A 20,796-nucleotide genomic window follows, 5' to 3' on the forward strand; every position below is an offset into this window, starting at 1 on the left:
AACACCTGACAGCTGAGCAAAACCAACCCCATAACACCTACCAAGGTAGGAAGAGTCTGCAGACCCCTCTGCCGTCAAACTGCCCATTAAAGCGGATTAAAACGGTTAGCAATCAGAGCTCAGTGGAAATCAACTGGGAAAGACACCCAACCAGAGAAAATAAAGGGAAAGAAAATGTTTGGTAGCTAAGAGACTAACTGAAAAATAAAATCATATTTTAATATAAGCAAAAGAGAGACCCAAGATTGACCAAAATGGTAGCCTCACTTCATGTAGTTAAGAGCATACATAGACTTTAGGGTTGGATTGACCTAAGTTTGAATCTTGCCTCTCTTCTTATGTAAACTAGGAATTTACTTAACTTCCTTAAGCTTTAGTTTTCTCATCTATTTGCAGCAATAGCTACATACAGAGTTTCAGGGACACTCAGTGAACCAACGTAGGTAAAGCATTTACTAAAATTCATGTCATGTGCTGAGATCATTACATAATATTAATTATAAGTACTCGTATTATGATGGGAATATGTCATCATCATCATCATCATCACTGAGAGAAAGTCACCAATATAGGCCTCTAGGATGGTTTGTAAAAAAAAAAAATCACATGTCTTGCAGGAGCTTTCCTTGTTTTAGAGAACGTAGTTTAAAGTTAAAGGTCTGTAAAGCTAGGTACAAAAACTATTTCTTGGTAACTTATTTGTATTTAGCTATAGATGCTCTCTAAAACATACATCACGGCTGGGCGCCATGCCTCATGCCTGTAATCTCAGCACTTTGGGAGGCTGAGGCAGGTGGATCACTTGAAGTCAGGAGTTTGTGACCAGTCTCGCTAACATAGTGAAACCCCGTCTCTACTAAAAATACAAAAATTAGCCGGGTGTGGTGGCACATGCCTGTAGTCCCAGCTACTTGGGAGCCTGAGGCAGAATCGCTTGAACCTGGGAGGCGGAGGTTGCATGGGGCGATATCACGCCACTGCACTTCAGCCTGGGTGACAGAGCAAGACTCTGTCTCAAAGAAAAAACAAAAACAAACACACATCGAAAGCAGCACATATCAAACATACTTTGAAACCCAAATTATTTTCATAAATACTTTAGATTGCTGACAATTAGTCTATGACAGAGAAGTAAAACAGGGAAAACCACCCAGAAACCAAACAAAATACAATCATGGTAACTAGTCACAAGAACTTTATAATTCAGTACAGAGAGAGAGAGAGAGAGAGAACATGCTAATAAAAATTAGAGGAATAAAATATTAAAAGATGGGAACAAATGAAGAACAATATAGCACATAATGAGGTATTAATTTTAGAGTACAGAAAATTAAAAAAAAAAAAAGGATTATAAAAAGAGCAGCTGATATGGGCCAGGCACATTGTAGAAGGTTTCAGGGAACAAAAGGTCCCTGAGCTGAGTGCTGGCCACAGAATTCACTGTGGCCATGTAACCTTCCTTCAGTACTCTGATCTTTTTCTCTTTGGATCAGCAAAGGGTGTTCAGCAAAGCAGGAGGTGGGAATGAAGAGAAGGGCTTTCTTTCTGTATATGCCAAAGCAGGTAACGGGAGGGGCAGGATAGAAAGTCTGACCATGATACCGTTTGCAAGGGACTGTAGCTCTGCTTTTACAACAGCAATTGTGCCAGTTTCCTACTTTTAAGCATCAAAATTTAAACACTACATCTTTATTTACAAAACAAGAAAGGTCAGCTTCCAGCCTCAATTTTTTCAGTGAGAATTCTAATAGAGTTGGTAAATGATCATTCTTGGGCTTCAGTCACAGAACAAGCTTAGTATCTTTTCAGTACAATGCAACCCTTCCCTGGCAGAAAAATAGCCTCCCTGGGTGGGTTAATTTAATTTACTAACTATGATGAATACAAAGGTACTGCAGGATACATAAATAGCAGGATTCGATGAGAGACTTTGGACAAGTCACTTCTTATTTCTGTTCCTTGGGATCTTTATTGAATAATAATAACACTCGCTATCTATGCTAATCTCTGAATCATTCCAATTCCAGCACATGTGCTACAAAGGGAAGACTGTCACTGTCTGCCAGTAATCTCGAGGAACCCTAAATTATACATTGACAATATATATGTACAAAATATGGTGACACTAATTGAGCATAATCAAAAGAAATCTTACTTAACCAAAGCCTCACACATGAGACATGTTTATGGGGAATCAAACGTCAGTTACTGAGAGAAATTTTTGTGAGAGGCTTAGAAGTATTTATTGCTCTGAAGTGCTCTGTGAAGGATATGCAGACCAGTAAGGCATGCTCACCTGTATTCAAGGAGTCCTAATTAAACGATTAATTAGAGATCAATTAATTAATTGTTACAATGCACGGGACCTAATGTAAATGTGAAAAAAAAAAGGGAGATCAGAAAACAGTGACATGGTCAGAAACGGGACAGCAAGGTCAAATGAGGTTTAATTAGAGAGATGTAATATTATTTAAATCTATTTATATAAAGATCTTTAAGAAAGTCCATCAGATCAGGCCATACAAGATTTTGTTTTATTATTGAATTTTATCAACTGGTATATTTCCTTCTATCTGGCAGTGGGAGCCATGTAAACCATCGCATTTCCCAATTTACTCTGGTCCCTAGGAAAACCGGGGCTAGCTTTTTATCACTATTAAATTTAAGAGATTTCACAGCATTTTAAGGGGCATCATCATTAAAAAAAAGACTTTTTTTTTTGGCAGCAGACTAGTCTTTTCTACAAACTTAATCCCAAATCTACATGGCTAATAATCTTCAGTCAAAATTCTGGAGTATTAAAGGTAAATCTTGGGAAAAGGATAGGTGCCCCTAGAATTGGGAAGGCGAACAAGACCAATGGCAGAATAAAGCTGGCAAACACAAACAGAAAAAAGGATGTGACAAATATTGTGCTTCTTTCTCAGAAACAAAATTGTTCTTCTAGCAAAGCAGTCAGATACAATTTTATTTGATAGGGTGGGGCATTTCATGTTTTCAAGGCAAGTCACCTTTGAAGTCTACTTCAGGGGCAGTACCCTCTCTTGATTCAGAAGAGTCAGGGGAGATTTAGGAGACCACAGACATTCTCAGTAAGGCTGTCTGTGGGCATTTCCAGTAGGTGGCAGCATGTCATTGCTAATCCCCTTCTATCAAACTACACTTCGGTCATTCCAAAAGGGAAAATTCATAACCTTTCCTGCAGAAAACAAAAAGTAATGTTCCTGGTGCAATAGGTTTGTAGGAAACAAATTTATGTAAACAGCTCCCCTGGGAAGAATTCAACATTCTCAGCTATGCCAGAGATCATTCCTGGCCTTAGTGAAGGTACACGGTCAAGGAAGAAGCAGAGGTCTGAATCCGTATGTTTAGTTGCTAGGCTGGCTTTGTCACTCGTCACTTGAGGAAAGTATCTGGACAGTTTAATTAAAAGAGCTGGAGAAGTTAACATGAGAAAATGCTTCCATTTATTGGGAAGAAGGATGTTCTATCAATTTATGGGGAAAGTAGCATTTCTGTGCAGGCAGCTATGTGATCATGCACTCTGTTTGGTCTTCATGAGCTGTGTTCTGCCCTTGTCCTATGAGACCATTCCTTCCCTATCTTCTTCAGGGGCTCCTTTTCCTTCTCATGCCCTTTACTCTGGGTCTTCCCCAGGGGATTGCTCTCCATCTACCTACAGCCTTGATCTCCATTAATGGTTTTAAACAGCTCCATGATGATGATTCCCCGTATCTGTTGGTTCACTCCCAGCCTCTCCCTCAAGCTTCCAGTTCACATGTCCAGTTGCATGTTAGATGTCTCCACTTGGAAGTCCTACATCCATCTTACACTCACCACAGCCACTGATGATCTTCCCTCCATCAAACCTACTCCTCTCTCCTCCTGTATCCTTATCTTACTTGACTGTGGTGTAATCTGGCTAGACACTCGTGTTAGAAATTGGAGAGTCATCCTTGACTCCTTCCCTTTACCCTCACTATTCAATCACTCCCCAAGACCTGCCAATTTTAGCTCCTTCACACTTCTCAAATATGTCTCCTCCATTCCCCCTCCCCCTACCGCCAAGCCCTGATATTGCTGAAGCCCTACACATCACTTACTTTTTTTTTTGAGACGGAGTCTTGCTCTGTCACTAGGCTGGAGTGCAGTGGCGCGATCTCAGCTCACTCTAACCTCCGCCTCCCAGGTTCAAGCGATTCCCCTGCCTCAGCCTACCAAGTAGCTGGGATTACAGGCACGTGCCACCATGCCTGGCTTTTTGTATTTTAGTAGAGATGGGGTTTCACCATGTTGGCCAAGATGGTCTCGATTTCCTGACCTCGTGATCCACCTGTCTTGGCCTCCCAAAGTTCTGGGATTACAGGCTTGAGCCGCTGTGCCCGGCCCCTACACATCACTTTCTTAGCAATCATCTTCCAATTGATTGGAAGGCATCCAGTTTTATCTTCCTCAAATCCAAGTCCTATACTGCTGCTGAAATGATGTACTTAGAATATAAATCTGACCATCTCACTCCTCTGCTTAAAATCCTTCAGTTACTTACAGGATAAAGTCCAAATAACTTTAACACCCACAAGCATTTACTGAATGTCTACTATATGCCAGGTACTGGTTTAGGTCCTGGGGCTACAGGAGTGAACAAAAAAGGATCCCTGCCTATGGAACTTACATTCTATTCAGAGTAGACAGATGAGGAACAAATAAGTAAATATAAAATATGTCAGATACTTGCTTTTTAAAATCATGGTAAGGAGAATAGGGAGGGCTGGTTGGGGAGGAAGGCATGTTTTCAAAGTGCAGGAGAGAAGGCCTTAATAAGGTGGCATTTGTGGCTTATCCTAAGCCAGCCCTGACTTCAGGACTGATGACGACTCAGGTCTCTCCTTTCACCATCTCCTTCCTTGAACATCTTATCCAGTCCCCGGAACTACCCTTTTTCTTCCAAATGACTTTCTCCCTATTCCGGATAATTCCTATCAAGACTAATATGAAGCATCACCTCCTTCTCCAAAAATTCTTCCTTTATCTTCTACCTCTCAGGATGGATTAGGGAAACTAAAAAATGAGCCAAATATTTCCTTTTAAAAGTTTCCCTACTAATGAGAGGATAAAACTTGGGTTCCTCGGCCGGGCGCGGTGGCTCAAGCCTGTAATCCCAGCACTTTGGGAGGCCGAGACGGGCGAATCACCAGGTCAGGAGATTGAGACCATCCTGGCTAACACGGTGAAACCCCGTCTCTACTAAAAAATAAAAAAAACTAGCCGGGTGAGGTGGCGGGCGCCTGTAGTCCCAGCTACTCGGGAGGCTGAGGCAGGAGAATGGCGGGAACCCGGGAGGCGGAGCTTACAGTGAGCTGAGATCAGGCCACTGCACTCTAGCCTGGGCGACAGAGCGAGACTCCGTCTCAAAAACAAAAACAAAACAAAAAAAAACTTGGGTTCCTCATTTCCTATGGCAAATCATTAGATTTTTTAAGTCTTAAAGCTCAACCTCTTTTTTTTGTTTGTTTTTAAAACAGCTTCATCGAGATCTAATTCACACACCACATAATTTTCAGACTTAGCAGGTACAACTCAAGGACTTTTAGAATAGTCACAGGGCTGTACAACCATCAGCACAATCTAGTTTAGCACATTTTTATCACCCCCCAAAGACTCCTCTATCCATTTCCCCATCTCCTTTCAACTCCGACTAATCTTTCTATCCTATGCATTTGCCTATTTTGGACATTTCATATGAATAGTATCATACAAAATGGCTTTTTGTTTGTTACTAGCTTCCTAAATTTAACATAATGTTTCAAGATTAAGCACATGACCTCTTTCTGTGGCCAAATAAAGTCCATTGTATGGATGTACCACATTCTATACATCCATACGTTGATGGATATCTGGTTGTTTGTACTTTTTTTTTGAGACGGAGGCTCGCTCTGTCGCCCAGGCTGGAGTGCAGTGGCGCAATCTCGGCTCACTGCAAGCTCCGCCTCCTGGGTTCAAGTATTCTCCTGCCTTAGCCTCCTGAATAGCTGGGACTACAGGCGTCTGCCACCATACCCGGCTAATTTTTTTTTGTATTTTTAGTAGAGACAGGGTTTTTTTATTTTTTATTTTATTTATTTATTATTTTTTATTATGCTTTAAGTTCTAGGGTACATGTGCATAACGTGCAGGTTTGTTACATATATATACTTGTGCCATGTTGGTGTGCTGCACCCATCAACTCGTCAGCACCCATCAACTCGTCCTTTACATCAGGTATAACTCCCAATGCAATCCCTCCCCCCTCCCCACTCCCCGTGATAGGCCCCGGTGTGTGATGTTCCCCTTCCCGAGTCCAAGTGATCTCATTGTTCAGTTACCACCTATGAGTGAGAACATGTGGTGTTTGGTTTTCTGTTCTTGCGATAGTTTGCTGAGAACGATGGTTTCCAGCTGCATCCATGTCCCTACAAAGGACACAAACTCATCCTTTTTTATGGCTGCATAGTATTCCATGGTGTATATGTGCCACATTTTCTTAATCCAGTCTGTCACTGATGGACATTTGGGTAGAGACAGGGTTTTACCGTGTTAGCCAGGATGGTCTTGATCTCCTGACCTCGTGATCCGCCCACCTCAGCCTCCCAAAGTGCTCGGATTACAGGTGTGAGCCACCACGCCCAACCTGTTTATACTTTTTGGCTACTATAGATAATGCTTGCTATGAACATTTGTGTATGTATTTTTGTATGCATGTATGTTTTCATTTATCTGTGTATATACCTAGGAGTGAAATTCCTAGGTCATACCTAACTCTATGTTTAACTTTTTGAGGAACTGATGCAGCTGTGCCATTTTACATTTCTACCAGCGGCAAAAGAGGGTTCCAGTTTCTCCATAACCTTGCCAACATTTTCATTGTCTTTTTAAAATTATTATTATTGTTATAGCAATCCTGGTGGGCACAGAGTGGTGTCTCATTGTGGTTTTAATTTGCATTTCCCTAATAACAAATGAATTTGAGCATCTTTTCATGCTCAATGTGAATTAGCCACCTGTATACCTTCATTGGATAAATGTTCTCTGAAATACTTTGTCTAATATTTTTATGAATAGACTTTATTTTTTAGAATAGTTTTGGATTCACAGAAAAATTGAGAAGATAGTACAGAGTTCACATATAATCTGTATCCAGTTTCCCTGTTATTAACATGTTACATTAGTATGATACATTTGTTACAGTGAATGAACCAATATTAACACATTATTTTAACTAAAATCTATAGTTCATTCAGGGCCTCTTAGTTTTTACCTAATGTTGTTTTTGTTCCAGGGCGCCATCCAGGAGGTCACAGTACATTTTAGTCATCATATCTCCTAGGCTCCTGTTGGCTGTGATAGTTTTTCAGACTTTCCTTATTTCTGATGGCTTTGACAGTTTGGATGAGTACTGATCAGGTATTTCACAGTACGTATCTCTATTGGAATCTTTCTGATGTCTTTCTTATGATTAGACTGAGGTAATAGGTTTTGGTAAAGTGCCATTTTCATCACATCATGTCAAGGGCACATAGACATACTGTCAACATGATTTATACATGTTGATATTGACCTCAAGAAAAGAGAGGCTGCCAATTTGGTCTTTTATACGTTGCACTAAAAATAATTGCATTTTTGTTTTGCCCTGATCACATCAAACCCTACCGTAGACTCGAGGAGTGAGGAACTTCTTCCCAAATATATACATTTGAAGCGTACTCCTACTTTAGGTCAGTTGTGTACAGAAGATAAAGGAATGCAAACCAAAGCATTTCAGGGCTCTTGTCAAGCCCACCAGTAGCCAGTTCTCTGTCTTGAGCTAATTTAACCTATCAACAGCATTTGACACAGATGAAGACACACTCCTCTGAAAACACCTCCCTTGACTTCTGGGACAACACCCTTTCTTAGTTACCTTCCTATTCTGTTGGCTACCTCCTCAACTTCCTCTGCTGGTTCTTCTCCAGCATCTCAACAGTGGGGTACCCAAGGTCCAATTCTTGGACAGCTTCTCTTTTTCCTCTACTTGTGCTCCCATTGAGATCTCACCTCCCAGCCTTTCTCATGACTTTGAATCTCACCTATAAGCTGATGACTCCAAAACTCCCATCTCCTCAACTCCAGGTTGTATAGCCAGCTCCCTTTTTATGTCTATTCTGGTGCCTAATAGGCATCTCAAACTAACATTTCTTGTTATCCACTCTCTATCTGAACCCCTGCTCCGCCCTTCACACACTTCAATAGCCTCTCCTATGGTCTGGTTCACTTTCATTACAGTAAATAAAAACTTCATGCTTTGAATTGTTCAGATCAAAAACTTTGGAGTCTCTGGTTCACTTCTGATTCCTCAGCAAATCCTGTTAGCTTAACTTTTAAAATATATCCTAATCTGACCATATCTCATCCTCTCCAGTGCTACCATCTTGCTTTGAATCAGCAGTACCTTTCACCTAGATTATTGCCACAGTTTTCTAAAGAGTCTCCTGCTTCTGCCTTTGCCTACAATACTCCTCCACAACTAACAACTGCGATGTTAGTTTCAACATTGCGGCCAGACTGATTCACATTATGTAGCGTCCTTCTGCGCCAAACCTTCTAATAGCTTCCAACCTCATGCAAAGTAAAACTCAGTGTCATTACAACGACTTTCCAGATCTCAGCTCCTTAGATCAAACCTCAGACTTCATCTCTTACTCTTCCCCTGCTCACTCACTTCATCCATTCTGGCCTTTCTGCTTTGTTCTTCAGATGTTAAGTGTCCGCCTCCCTCTGGCTCTTCACCCTGACATGTTCTTTCCTGGTATGCCCTTTCCCTAGATAGCTGCGTGGCTTGCTCCTACTCTTCCTTTAGGTTTTTCCTCAAATGTTACCATCTCATTAAGGACTTCCATGAACACTCTAAAATTTCGGATTACCTCCATTATACTCTGGCACCCTCTGGTCCCCTCCCCATGCCTATTCTTTTTTTTTTTTTAACTACAGCATATATTATCATCTGAAATACTTTATATATATTTTACTTATTACTTTGCATCTTGCCCCACAGTAATGCAAGTTTCATGAGGCCGGGACCTACAGAGAACACACACTGAATAAATATTCGATGAAGGAATGAAGACATGAAGAAATAACAGGGCGAGGAATCTGTCTTGGGTGTTACAATTTTTTGCTCTACTACTTCCTGAACTGCAGCTTTTGTTTCCTTATCTTGCACAGGTTTAAGAATGAAAGATACCAGTCCAAAGAAAACCAAAATCAGGGGAAACACTGAGGAGCAATGAAACCTTGAAGGAGGACAGCAGGAAGTAGAGTTATTGGAGAAATAAAGGAGAAAAAAGAGACAGTTGAAGAGGTAGAGAAAGAGACAAAATGGGGCAAAGAGGGGAGAACTGGGAAGAAAACTCTGGGATATTCTTTTTGAATGATGGCGTCACTCAAGCTGGAAGGGTTGTCAGATACACCCTGGGGACTCCAATCACCATGCATTTGGACCTCTCTTGTTATGCTCCCACCATCTGGACTCCTAGGAGGCTTCTGTGACTCCCATGTGGAAGGGCACATGACAGCTCCAGTTAAGATGCTCTGTGATGAAAGGAACTAAAAAAGCACACTCATAAAGCCCTTCTACCTTCTAACTCATCTGCACTGATTTTCCTGGATAAAGCATCTTTTTGACTCTGAAAATTAACAGTGGGGTCAAAACCGTAAGACAGCTTAAATGATCATTACCATAGAGGACAGAGGCTCTCTGTACTTCCGGTAATGTTACAGGTTGTCTGGTTCCTTTGCTCACCCAAGATCTACCCTCCTATTAGAGATCAGTTAGAGGAAAGGTGTATATGAAAAGAGAGAGACTAGAAAAAATACTATGAGTAGAAGAATCAACATCAATGGAATTGCTCCAGATCCCTCATTTCTTTATTACAGGAAGGTGTTATATTTTCCACTGGCCAGGAAGGCTGAGAAGGTAAGAAAACTACAAGCACTTTGCAACTTCTTGTTAAATAAGTTTTCTGACACATGGCAACTAGTGATTAATTACTGTGTTAGCAGATAACATTCCTATAGAGATTTGCTGGAAGTACAGATGCTGTCCATGCTTGATTAGACATTGCTTAAGGAATGCTGAGGTATACTGCTGCAGTCTATTATTTCTGGCTATTTTGGTATTGCTGTTTTATTTATTTTACATAGCTTCAAATATGGTAGAATTGATGGAGCCCCTTTCACAAAACCTGTCCCTATCAAAAACAAGAAGGGGGGGAAAAATAAGGCTATAAAGTATGTCTGTATAAAAGCAAGAAAAAATGAGAGGGAAAGAGACTCTGAATAGTAGGGCTACATTATTTCTTTTTGTAATGCTTTTTGTTTTACAAAGAATGAACTGCAAGGAAAATATGTTTTTTCTTACAAGCTTATAAGAAAACTGACCCATGCCGGCTAGTTTAAACCTTCAGGGAATTAAACATAAACTAACCTGTCGATATCCAAGGCCTTCATCCACACCAAAATTAGCCTTGATTTGATATCTGTTCATTCATTCAGTACATACAATGAACACTTACTTTGGTACAGGCACTGAGAAAAAAGTCTCAGCCTCTTGGAGCTTATAGTCTTAGAAAGGAGATGTCTTCTGAAGCAGGAACAGAAGAACAGATTCAGCCAGTACTGTATGTTTATGCTAGCCTATTTCCTGTCAAAAACCCATGTCAGAATAAAGAATAATAGTAGCAGTACATCTCCCAAGTGGTCCACATGCCACTTGTACCTACTTTCTGGGACATAATTCACCAATCTAACTGTAAAAGGCGTGGCGTGGTTGGGACTCAGTTAGTTCCTGAAGAAATGCTTCATCGGCACATGACCTGCTGATGCCAACTTCAATCCTGCCCAGTCAGCATTGCATTATTCAGATGCCAGGTTTTGCAGGCCCCATACTGTCTGCCAAAAACTGTGTTAATTTACTTATTTCAGCTAAATAAAAAAAAAAAAAAAATCATTTAAAATAGGATGATTGAATTTAGGAATTGTATTCCTTAGAGCATTAGTAATGGGTTTCTGTATCCCTCAGGCCTCTATGTTCTTAACTTCCCCTTGTCAATGTTATTATGACTAGACTAATTCAATAATGAGATCATTCCCCATAAGAGCGACCAAATAAATGCAGCATTCTGTCACACCTGGTTTCCCTAATCTGAGCAAGGAAGGCTTTCCACCAAATTTAGCCTAGAACAGGGAATTTAATGAAAACACACACACTATGTTTCTCTCTTTCTCTCTCTCTGTCTCTCTTACTTTCCCACAAATAGAAAAAGAAAGGGAAGGAGAAGGATAGAAAGGCAGAGGAACAGGGTAGCAATGGAACAAATGTAGTAAAAGATTGAGGAAGAAAGGTTAAAAATGAACATATATGGTTCATAACCAAAACAAAGATCACAGCATATTTGTCTTTATAATTGTTAAAGTAATATAATATTTCATCATCTCCGTAAATGCCTCAAGAATTGTTTCAAATTTTCCTGCACTTCTCAAGGAATCAAAAAAATCAAGTGATTTCACCGTGTTAGCCAGGATGGTCTCGATCTCCTGACCTCGTGATCCACCCGCCTCGACCTCCCAAAGTGCTGGGATTACAGGCGTGAGCCACTGCACCTGGCCAACCCCGTCTCTACTAAAAATACAAAAAAAATCAGCCTGTAGTCCCAGCTACTCAGGAGGCTGCAGCAGGAGAATGGCATGAACCCAGGAGGCGGAGCTTGCAGTGAGCCGAGGTCACACCACTGCACACCAGCCTGGGCGACAGAGCGAGACTCCATCTCAAAAAAAAAAAAAAAAAAAAAAAAAAAAATTAAGTGAAAAGACACAGAAATACTAAATGTCAGGCAGAAACATTGGGGATTATTAAAAACAAGTGACTTCCTAGCCATGAAGGCTTCTGGAAAATAAGGGAGTTTACGTAATAATCCACTCAGGTATAAACGGCAATACAGCATGAAAATAACATATTTATCATCTTCAAATTGCTTAAGCTTTTATTAAAGCACCAAAGGTATGATATTCTAATTAAGGTTTAGATGGTGTTAAAACAAATGAAGAGAGAAGAAAACTAACTCTCAAATTTTGAAAAAGTGTGTTATACAAAAACATTAAAAATTGAGATCAAGGCCAGATGCAGTGACTTATACCTATAATTCCATTGCTTTGGGAGGCTGGGGCAGGTGGATTGCTTGAGGCCAGGAGTTCAAGACCAGCCTAGGCAACATAGTGAGACCTTGTCTCTATAAAAAAAAAATATAAAAATTAGCCAGGCATGGTGGTGTGCGCCTTTAGTCCCAGCTCCTCAGAGGATCCCTTGAGCCTAGGAATTCAAGGCTACAGTGAGCCATGTTCACACCACTGCACTCCAGCCTAGGTAACAGAGCAAAATACCCGTCACTTAAAAAAAAATTAAGATCAGAAAACTTAGAGAAAGGAGAGTGATGAGTTCTCACTTTCCTCCCAGTGAGAACAAGAAGAGATGGGTTTCAATCAGAACAAGATGGAAGAAATGAGAAGTAGGTTCCTATAAAAATACAGTAGATACATGTTATTTACAATGAGAGAAAAAAGGGGAAAAATTCAAATGTTCCAAAATTTGCAAGTGATTAAAAATAAATATGGCTCATTTATGCCATGAAATATTTGTTCGGGCATCATTAAAAGTAATGTTTTCAAGGAGTATTAATGAATGTGGAAAAATTATGTTTTCAAACAACGCTATTGATATGGGAAAACAAAATTAAATTAATATAAAATTGCATTAACATAGTTCCAATTTTGGAAAAAGGGAAATCATATGCTTGAGTATGTGTGAAAAGTCACATAAACAACACAGCACATGCAAGAAAGTCAGGAGAAAATATACCAAATATCTTAGCCTCTAGATAAAGGTTTATATTCTTCTTTGTATTTTATCTTATATATTTTATGCAATAAGCATGTATACTTTTATACGCAGAAAAAAACATTATTCAAGTACTGTAATAAGAACAACTTCAGTTAGAAATCAGGAAAAACTACCTGCCAAAGTAACAAAATTCAATAGAATTCTGTGAAATTACCTTCTCTATAGGACCTAAAAACATGTATCTGTGCTTCTTTCTTTCTTTTTTTAAACTAAGCTTTTTCTGCATCAAGAGTCCATTTTAAAAAATGACTTCACAGGCAATGGGGTCTTGACTTTGGCACAAGAAACTAAGCCCAGTTTTAAAACCTCCTACCTTGCGAAGTCCAGGTCTGCCTCCCGTGACATGGTGATGTTGGTCAAATTCTGCTGAAGAACAAAAATGTTCCTACACATTTTCTTGATACCAGACTCACTGATGCGCCTGAAGTACTGGGCACCATTAATGAGGATGCAGGAGATCAGGTGGCCCAGGCCTGAGGGGTCAGCCACAGTGCGGGGCAAAGAAAACGGAAGACAGATTAGAGGCATTCCTACAGAAACCTGCACACAGAATTGCTGTCTTCTAATCCTACGTTTAAATGACCAAAGAAAATCTACCTCTGATGGTTGCATCTGCTGATCTGACAATAATTTTAGGGTATTTCTACATCGCCCTAGTAGTTACAAATGGGTGGACTTCATGTTGGCGGCAAAGCCTGGTAACAGCCACATCTCCAGCATTGCCATGTACACCTACTGCCACCATGCCAAGGCCTTAGAGAAGAGGCCAGGTTATTACAAACTGTAGAAGTGCATGGGAAATCCTGCTTTTCTTTACAGACAATTGGGAAGCAGAGAAGAACACAGGCATATAAAATGACCTGTTTGGCCTCTCCTTCCTCCTGAAAAGTAGAGAAGGACACTTTTGGCTCAAAAGTTGACTGGGAAGCTACATAAATAAAATCAATACGAAACTGGGCCTTGGCAATAATGTTAATATATTTCAACACTGTCAAGTAAAAACTAAATCAATAAGAAAACTGGGTTATTGGCAGTAATGCTAACACACCTTAAAAATGGCAATGGGTGTATTTCTAAAGTAGTAATTGGAGAAAATGTAATTAGAAACAAAGGGTGAAGGCAAAGCAGATAATACATTAACTGTTGACTTCCTGTGAGACATCTTTGGACATTTTGGGGCCCCCTAAGTGGTTTGCTCTTACATCTGGAGGGTTGTTTTGTGGTCTGTGAAATTTAGCAAAGGACAGCTCAGGACATCAGCAAACTACCAAGTCCTCCTCAGGATACCCCATGTAATTAAGTTGAGAAACGCTGGTTCAGAACAACGTGAGGCACATATGGGTTACTATTTTTAAAAGCTGGATTTTAATTCTAAATGGAATTCAGTAAATGTTTCTTCCTTCTTTCTTATTCTTGGATGCTAGCAGGACATTTTCCTCGGAATTGTAAAGCTGGTCTGACTAGTCGCAAGCCATTTGCTATTGGTTGTTTTCCTGTTCTGAAGTCTAGTCCCTTCCCCAAGACTCTGAGGTTTAGATCAGAGTGCAGGGCTTATCTTTAGGTCCATGGCTCCCCATGTCTTCAAAATGAGTTTTCCCTTGATTAAGGTGAAAGTAGAAATGAGGGAGGAGATGCATTCAGGTCTTGCTTCAGCTACACTCACACAACACTGCTTCAAGACCACAAACTTATATGTGCTACTATTTGAATGTGAAGAAAAGTTTTTATTCAAAGAAAAACACAACCGCAGATTCTACATTTAAAGCTAGACAACTTATTTATATGAAAAATCTCTGTAGGCCAAGTTTTGGTGTCATTCTCTCACGTCCACAACTTTAGGTACAGTTTTTTTTTTTTTTTTTTTCCCTGCCACAGTATAACATGGTCTGCAAGTCTGGGTAATGAAGGGGTATGCTGTTTGTAGAGAATATGAAATAATAATACATTATAATAAATACATTAAATGCATTTTGTCATAGGAATAAAACAAATGTTGATATGCAGGGGCTGGGAAGAGCCATAGTCAAGAGCAAAGAGGAAACTCGGTGTAATAACAGAAAAGTGAATTCTCAGGTAGGCACTGCAGCTTAAAGTGGCAGAATATTCCAGGTGCCGCCCAACTCATAGTGCCATGGGGTTAACTGACAGCTAACCCTTTAATCACTTACACTTTTTGGCTAAAGTCTTTGAGAGATATACCCCAAGAGAAGACATCTCTTTATAACTCCATATATATTTAAGGATTGGATTTTGAGGGGGTCCAAATTTGCAGGAATATAACTTTCATAAAGCAAACATTGGCCATGTATTGTCAGTTTGCCACAATCCTTTGGACAATGTACCTTCTTAGTTGTTTTAAAAAATACTAGTTTAATTCTGTGAGAGAACACAGATACAAGTTTTCACATAAACAAACCAAAACATGGACAAAGGGAACATAATGTGAAATCCTAACAGGGGTCCTCTGGGTGAAATTCATCATGAAAAATTATTTGGGTGCCATCACATTTTTTCAAAATTGTGAAGCATAATGTCTTTAGATGGTACTTCCTGTCTCTCACACCCTTCCTTGCCTGCCCCTTGGAGGCATTTATGGACATATCCTTCCTAAAAATTGCTGCTAATCAGAGGCTTCTGTTCTTTCCAGATGATTATAACATTCTGTGAGAAAACTTCCCGTTCCAGTGATAATTTTAGCCAATGAGTGATCTTTCAGGATTCTCTCCTCATTGTGTATGTGTGCTTTTTTTTTTTTTTTTCTTTCATAAGCTCCTCTTGAGTTAATTTGTGGCCCAGTCTGCACATTCTCTCAAATCTCATGAGTGGCATGTCAGGGAGGCAGCCATCTGCCTTATCTTGGATTAAATCTCCTTATCAACCAGGAGCAGATGGCGGCCATATTGTTGTCTACCTAGTCACGCACAAAGAGGCTAGGTATTGCAGATTTAATTCAAACAAGCAAGCAAGCAAACAAACAACTCTTTTCTACAAGTCTTCAACTTCAGTAATACAGAAAATCAGGAAAACCTTCATCCTTTCTTCCTCCCCAACTCCCAGAGACAGAAGCAGGGTCTGACCTTCAAAGATATACTGGAACTTGTGCTGCTGAAGGCTGGCACTCATGGCTTCTTCAATGGCGCTGATATCTTTGTTGAGCTTCACCACTAGGGGGTCATAATCCATACTTTCCACATTAGCCACAATGGCATAGTTTCCCTCCTTTGCAAGAGGGATGAGATAGTGGAAACAGTGAACCCTGAAAAAGAGAGAGATGGGGAGAGCAGTTACTAATAAATCTTTCCAGGGAGGGCAATGATCTTGGGACACAGCACCAAACTAACTAATAAATTATCATTAATAAATGTAAGACTAGCGATGATAGCCAATGCTTAACTCTGTACTCTATTTGTGCCAGACACTATGCTCTACACTTAATATGAAGCAGCTGTGGCCTTGTATGTTTTAATGTAAACACCCTCCCCTCTTTTAACCAGAAAGCCATCTTAGTTATTCTGTAGAACAACTGAGTGATCTGGGGCAAGCTGGCTGCTATGATCATTGCTTGTTTAATCCATACAGTGTTGGTAAGGAGTTCCAAAATTCTTTTCAATGCCAGGGTTGTAGGCATAGTGTGAAAAGCATTGTAATTTTCAACAGATATTGTTGCAATGAAGATGAGAGGCAGAGTTTACAGATCTTAAAAGTGTAAGGAGACTACTTTGGCTTCAGTCACCAGCTGTATAACTTTAGGCTTTATTTCTCTATCCCTCAGTTTCCTTATCCATTAAATGGGGGTGAAAACAACAGCTGCCTCATAGGGTGCCAATACTTACTACGCACGCCATTTGTGCCAGACACTGCTATACATAACACTGCTACTACTACATATTAAGTGTTATGTATAGCAGTGTCTGGCACAAATGGCGTGCATAGTAAGTATTGGCTGTCATCACTAGTCTTATATTTATTAATGATAATGTATTAGTTACGTAAATCACGTACGGAACCTCTATGAATTTGTAAGAAATTGTGCTAGGCCCTGGAAATATAAGACAGTTTGTATCCTTAAAGACCCACAGCCTAGTGGGGCAGATTAAGAAAATGACTAAAAGAGAACAGCATCTCACTCCAAGCACATCTACACAGTGTCCCATGGAAACGTGCCACAGGGTATCAGGAAAGGGTCCTGACGGAAGGTGATGTTTGAGTCTCACAGAATATATCTGACAGCTTGAGGAAGGAGGGCATTTCTGTGTGAAAATGGCCTGTGTCAGTCTGGTCACACACAATTCTCAGGTTCTTTTTGGCAGATATTAGTAGCTGCTGAAGAAGTCTGAGGTGGGTATGGATTGGCTGCACCAACACAGCCTTTTAAAGTTGTAATCAGAGTGTGTTTCAGTCCAAATTCTGCCCTACATGCAGGTATTTATTTTGAATCCCCCACCCTAGTAAAAAGAAAAAAAAAAAAATCCCAAACCAACAGTATTCCGTGGCAGGCAGAGTTCAAACAGGCTATTCTGTACGCCCAGTCTAGTCCTAACTCTGTCATTTTAGGTGCTCTGTCTGACCTTGCATGGAAGGTTCACTGGAGGTAAGACATGATGACATAATCCAGGGTCCACGTTCTGTTACCTTTACAGTTGGCATCAAGTAATAAGAAATATTCCTAAATGAATGGCTGCAAAAGCCTAGGGCATTATTATCTCTAATGATGCGACCACGCTTTGCCTGTCATCTTTCTTTACTTATAGTCAGGTTTATTGAGAAATAATTTACAAACAGTAAAACTCCCCCCTTTTAGTGTACAGTTCTATTAGGTTTAACAAACATGTACAATTGTATAACCACCACCAGAACCAAATTATAGAACACAAACATCTCCTCCAAAGTTCTCTGTGTCCCTTTATAGTCAATCCCTACTCAACTCCCGAACCTTTGGCAACCACTGATCTATTTTTCTGCCTCTAAAGTTGTCTTTTCCAGGATGCCATATAAATGGAATCATACAGTATGTAGCCTTTTGAGTTCGGCTTTTTCACTTAGCACAAAGCATTTGAGATTCATCTATGTTGTTCATTACTTTTTATTGCTGGGTAGCCTTCCACTGAATTGGATGTCCCACAGATTATCTATTCACTCACTGATATTTAGATTCTTTCCAGATTTAGGTGGTTGTGGATAAAGCTACTTCATGTACACATTTTTGTGTGCATATAACTTCGTATTTATTTCTCTTGGATAAATACCTAGAAGTGAGACTGCTGGATCATATGGTAAGCGTATGTTTACTTTTGTAAGAAACTACCAAATTGCTTTCCAAAGGAGCTGTGCCATTTTGCTTTCTTACTGGCAGGATACAAAAGTTCCAGTTGTTCCACATCTTCATCAGTACTTGGTGTTGTCAGTTTTAAAGAAAAATTTTTGGTCATCCTAATAGATGTAGAGCAGTATCTCACTGTGGTTTTAATTTGCATTTTCCTAATGATGAATGATGTTGAGTATATTCTCACGTGCGTATTTTCTGTACATATATCTTTGATGAAATATCTGTTCAAATCATTTGCCCTGTTTTAAAAATTCGGTTTTTTGTTTTCTTAAGTTTTGAGAGTTCATTGTATATTCTGGATACAAGTCCTTTATCAGATATGCATTTTGCAAATATTTTCTCCTGGTCTTTTGCTTGTATTTTAATCTTGACAATGTCTATCAAAAATGGTTTTAATTTTGATGAAGTTCAATTTATAACTTTTTTCTTTTTGGATGGTACTTTCAGTGTCATATTTCAGAAATCTCTGCCTACATAAAATGATAAAAATTTTTTCCTATGTTTTCTTCTAGAAGTTTTAGAGTTTTAGATTTTACATTTAGTTGAATGATCCATTTTAAGCTAACTTTTATATGGGATGTGTTATATTCTTAAAAGCAGTTCATCCAAGAGAATCCAAGTATCTTGACTACTGCTCATTTTTACTGATAGATGCTCATCTTAACAGTTGCTAATTAACTAATAACTAATTTCACCAATAAAAACCCATTCTGACATTCATGTACTAATTGGCACAAATGTATAATTTTGATAAGAATACCAGTAATGGTACTGGTTGCAGCCTCCCCTGGAACGTGATCTTTCTGACAGAATGAAAGTTGACCAACTCTGGAATGGGATTCATGACTAGGGCACTGATTGCTACTGTGGTTGAAATTTAAATAAAGTTTAAATTTTATTTTTAACTTTATTTTCAAAGAAGTTGAATAAAATTAAAGCATCTACGCTAAAGTATTTTTCAAGTAAATGACAGATATTATGACTCCAGGCAATGAGAAGACCATGTAAAATAGCATGAGACTATAAATGCAGGATGTTCTGAGGACTGGTGAGTAGCTCTTTTCGGATGCACACAGATCCGACATTACAGGCATGCCACGAGCTTGGGGAGATGGGCACAGACCAGGTCAGCACAGGCTCTGAAGGCCATGTAGGGAATCAGGCCTTTATCCTAGAAGCCACAGGGAGCCTTAGGGGGATTTTAAGAGGTGAATAATATAATCAGACCTAAGCTTTGGCAAGATCACTCTGGCACAGTATATGAGTGGATTAATAGCAGAGAATGGAAGCAACTGGAAGTAGAGTGACTAGTTAGGAAATTCTTAGGAACTGGAGGTGAGAGCTTATGAGATCCTGAAGCTATTGGGAGAGAAGACATATAACCTTTCTTTAAGGTATTATCTTCTTCCCAAGTGATTAGAGATTTAAAAAAAAAAAAAATTAAAATAGTCATCAGCTAATGCCAAATTCAAATCAAGTATTTTTTAAAATTTAAATTCTGGCCTGTTGTTGCTGACCTTAGTATGACTTTGACATTAATGTATTCTGCAAACACTGTTGATTACACAGTGGGGTGGATGATTTTCAGAGAGTGCACACTTAGGATCCTAACAGTGATAGACAGTTGCTGTTGAACCTACTTAGAGCCCTCCTGATGGTGAGAAAAATCAGCTGATAAAGGTGACATTCTTGGCATCTTGGACTCAAATGGCAACTTCATTTTCTTCTTCTAAAGTTCAAATAGAAAAAACAAACCTCAACAGTTTTTAATGGGCTCACCATGTCTTTCGTCTCTTGGGGGTACCATTCGCTTTATGCTTTGTACTGTGGAAAGGGGCTGCCTGGTGGTTAAAATGTGAACCACAATGACACAGGTAAAATGTCAAACACTCCTTAGATAGATCCTTCAACACAGACTGCGTGGGATTTGAAAACAGTTTTTTGGTTTGAACTTTAATAATGTCAAAGAAAAATATGGGCTATGGATATAAAGATATTTTGGGGAACAAGACCAGTTTTTGGCATCTGAAGTTGTTCTGGACTTTTTGCTGGCATATCCCATTACTTTTCTCCATGAATTTTTTTCTTCTATCTGTACTCTTATCTCAGTGATTTCTTGGCTAAAAATGCCAGACACAGGAGCTAACTAGCCACTTTTTCACCACAACAGCTGCTGGACAACTGGGCCTAAGCTCTAATTCCCTTTTTACAGCAGGATGGGAACAAAACAAACATTAGTTGATGAGAATGATGTTGGCCACACAGCCTCTGTACCTCTTAAGATAATTCAGTGGACTTACAAGTGCACTACTGTGTAAAAACAGAAACTGCAAACCAATTCGTTTTCTTTAAAGACAACAGGTTTTGTTTGATAAAGTAGCACTTACTTTATCTGAGTTTGGTTTCAAACCAGCTAATTCTTAATCACATGTTTACTGAGCACCTAATATACAGCATGATATTAGGTTTCGGGGCCAGCCATCACAATGAACAAGCCACACCT

General features: G+C 39.5%; 1 protein-coding gene across 1 annotated transcript in view; it reads right to left on the bottom strand.

Moving 5' to 3' along the window:
• EXOC4 (exocyst complex component 4) overlaps positions 1-20,796 on the bottom strand; it is an 850,866-nt gene that overhangs the window by 53,692 nt on the left and 776,378 nt on the right. Inside the window, exons 16-17 of the mRNA XM_010357736.2 lie at positions 16,045-16,223; positions 13,281-13,440 (exon numbers count right to left, since the gene is read on the bottom strand). Coding sequence (XP_010356038.2) covers positions 13,281-13,440; positions 16,045-16,223 — 339 coding nt within the window. The remainder of the gene's footprint in view (positions 1-13,280; positions 13,441-16,044; positions 16,224-20,796) is intronic.

This window comes from Rhinopithecus roxellana, chromosome 6, assembly GCF_007565055.1.
Source record: "Rhinopithecus roxellana isolate Shanxi Qingling chromosome 6, ASM756505v1, whole genome shotgun sequence".
NCBI classification, from domain to species: Eukaryota; Metazoa; Chordata; class Mammalia; order Primates; family Cercopithecidae; genus Rhinopithecus; species Rhinopithecus roxellana.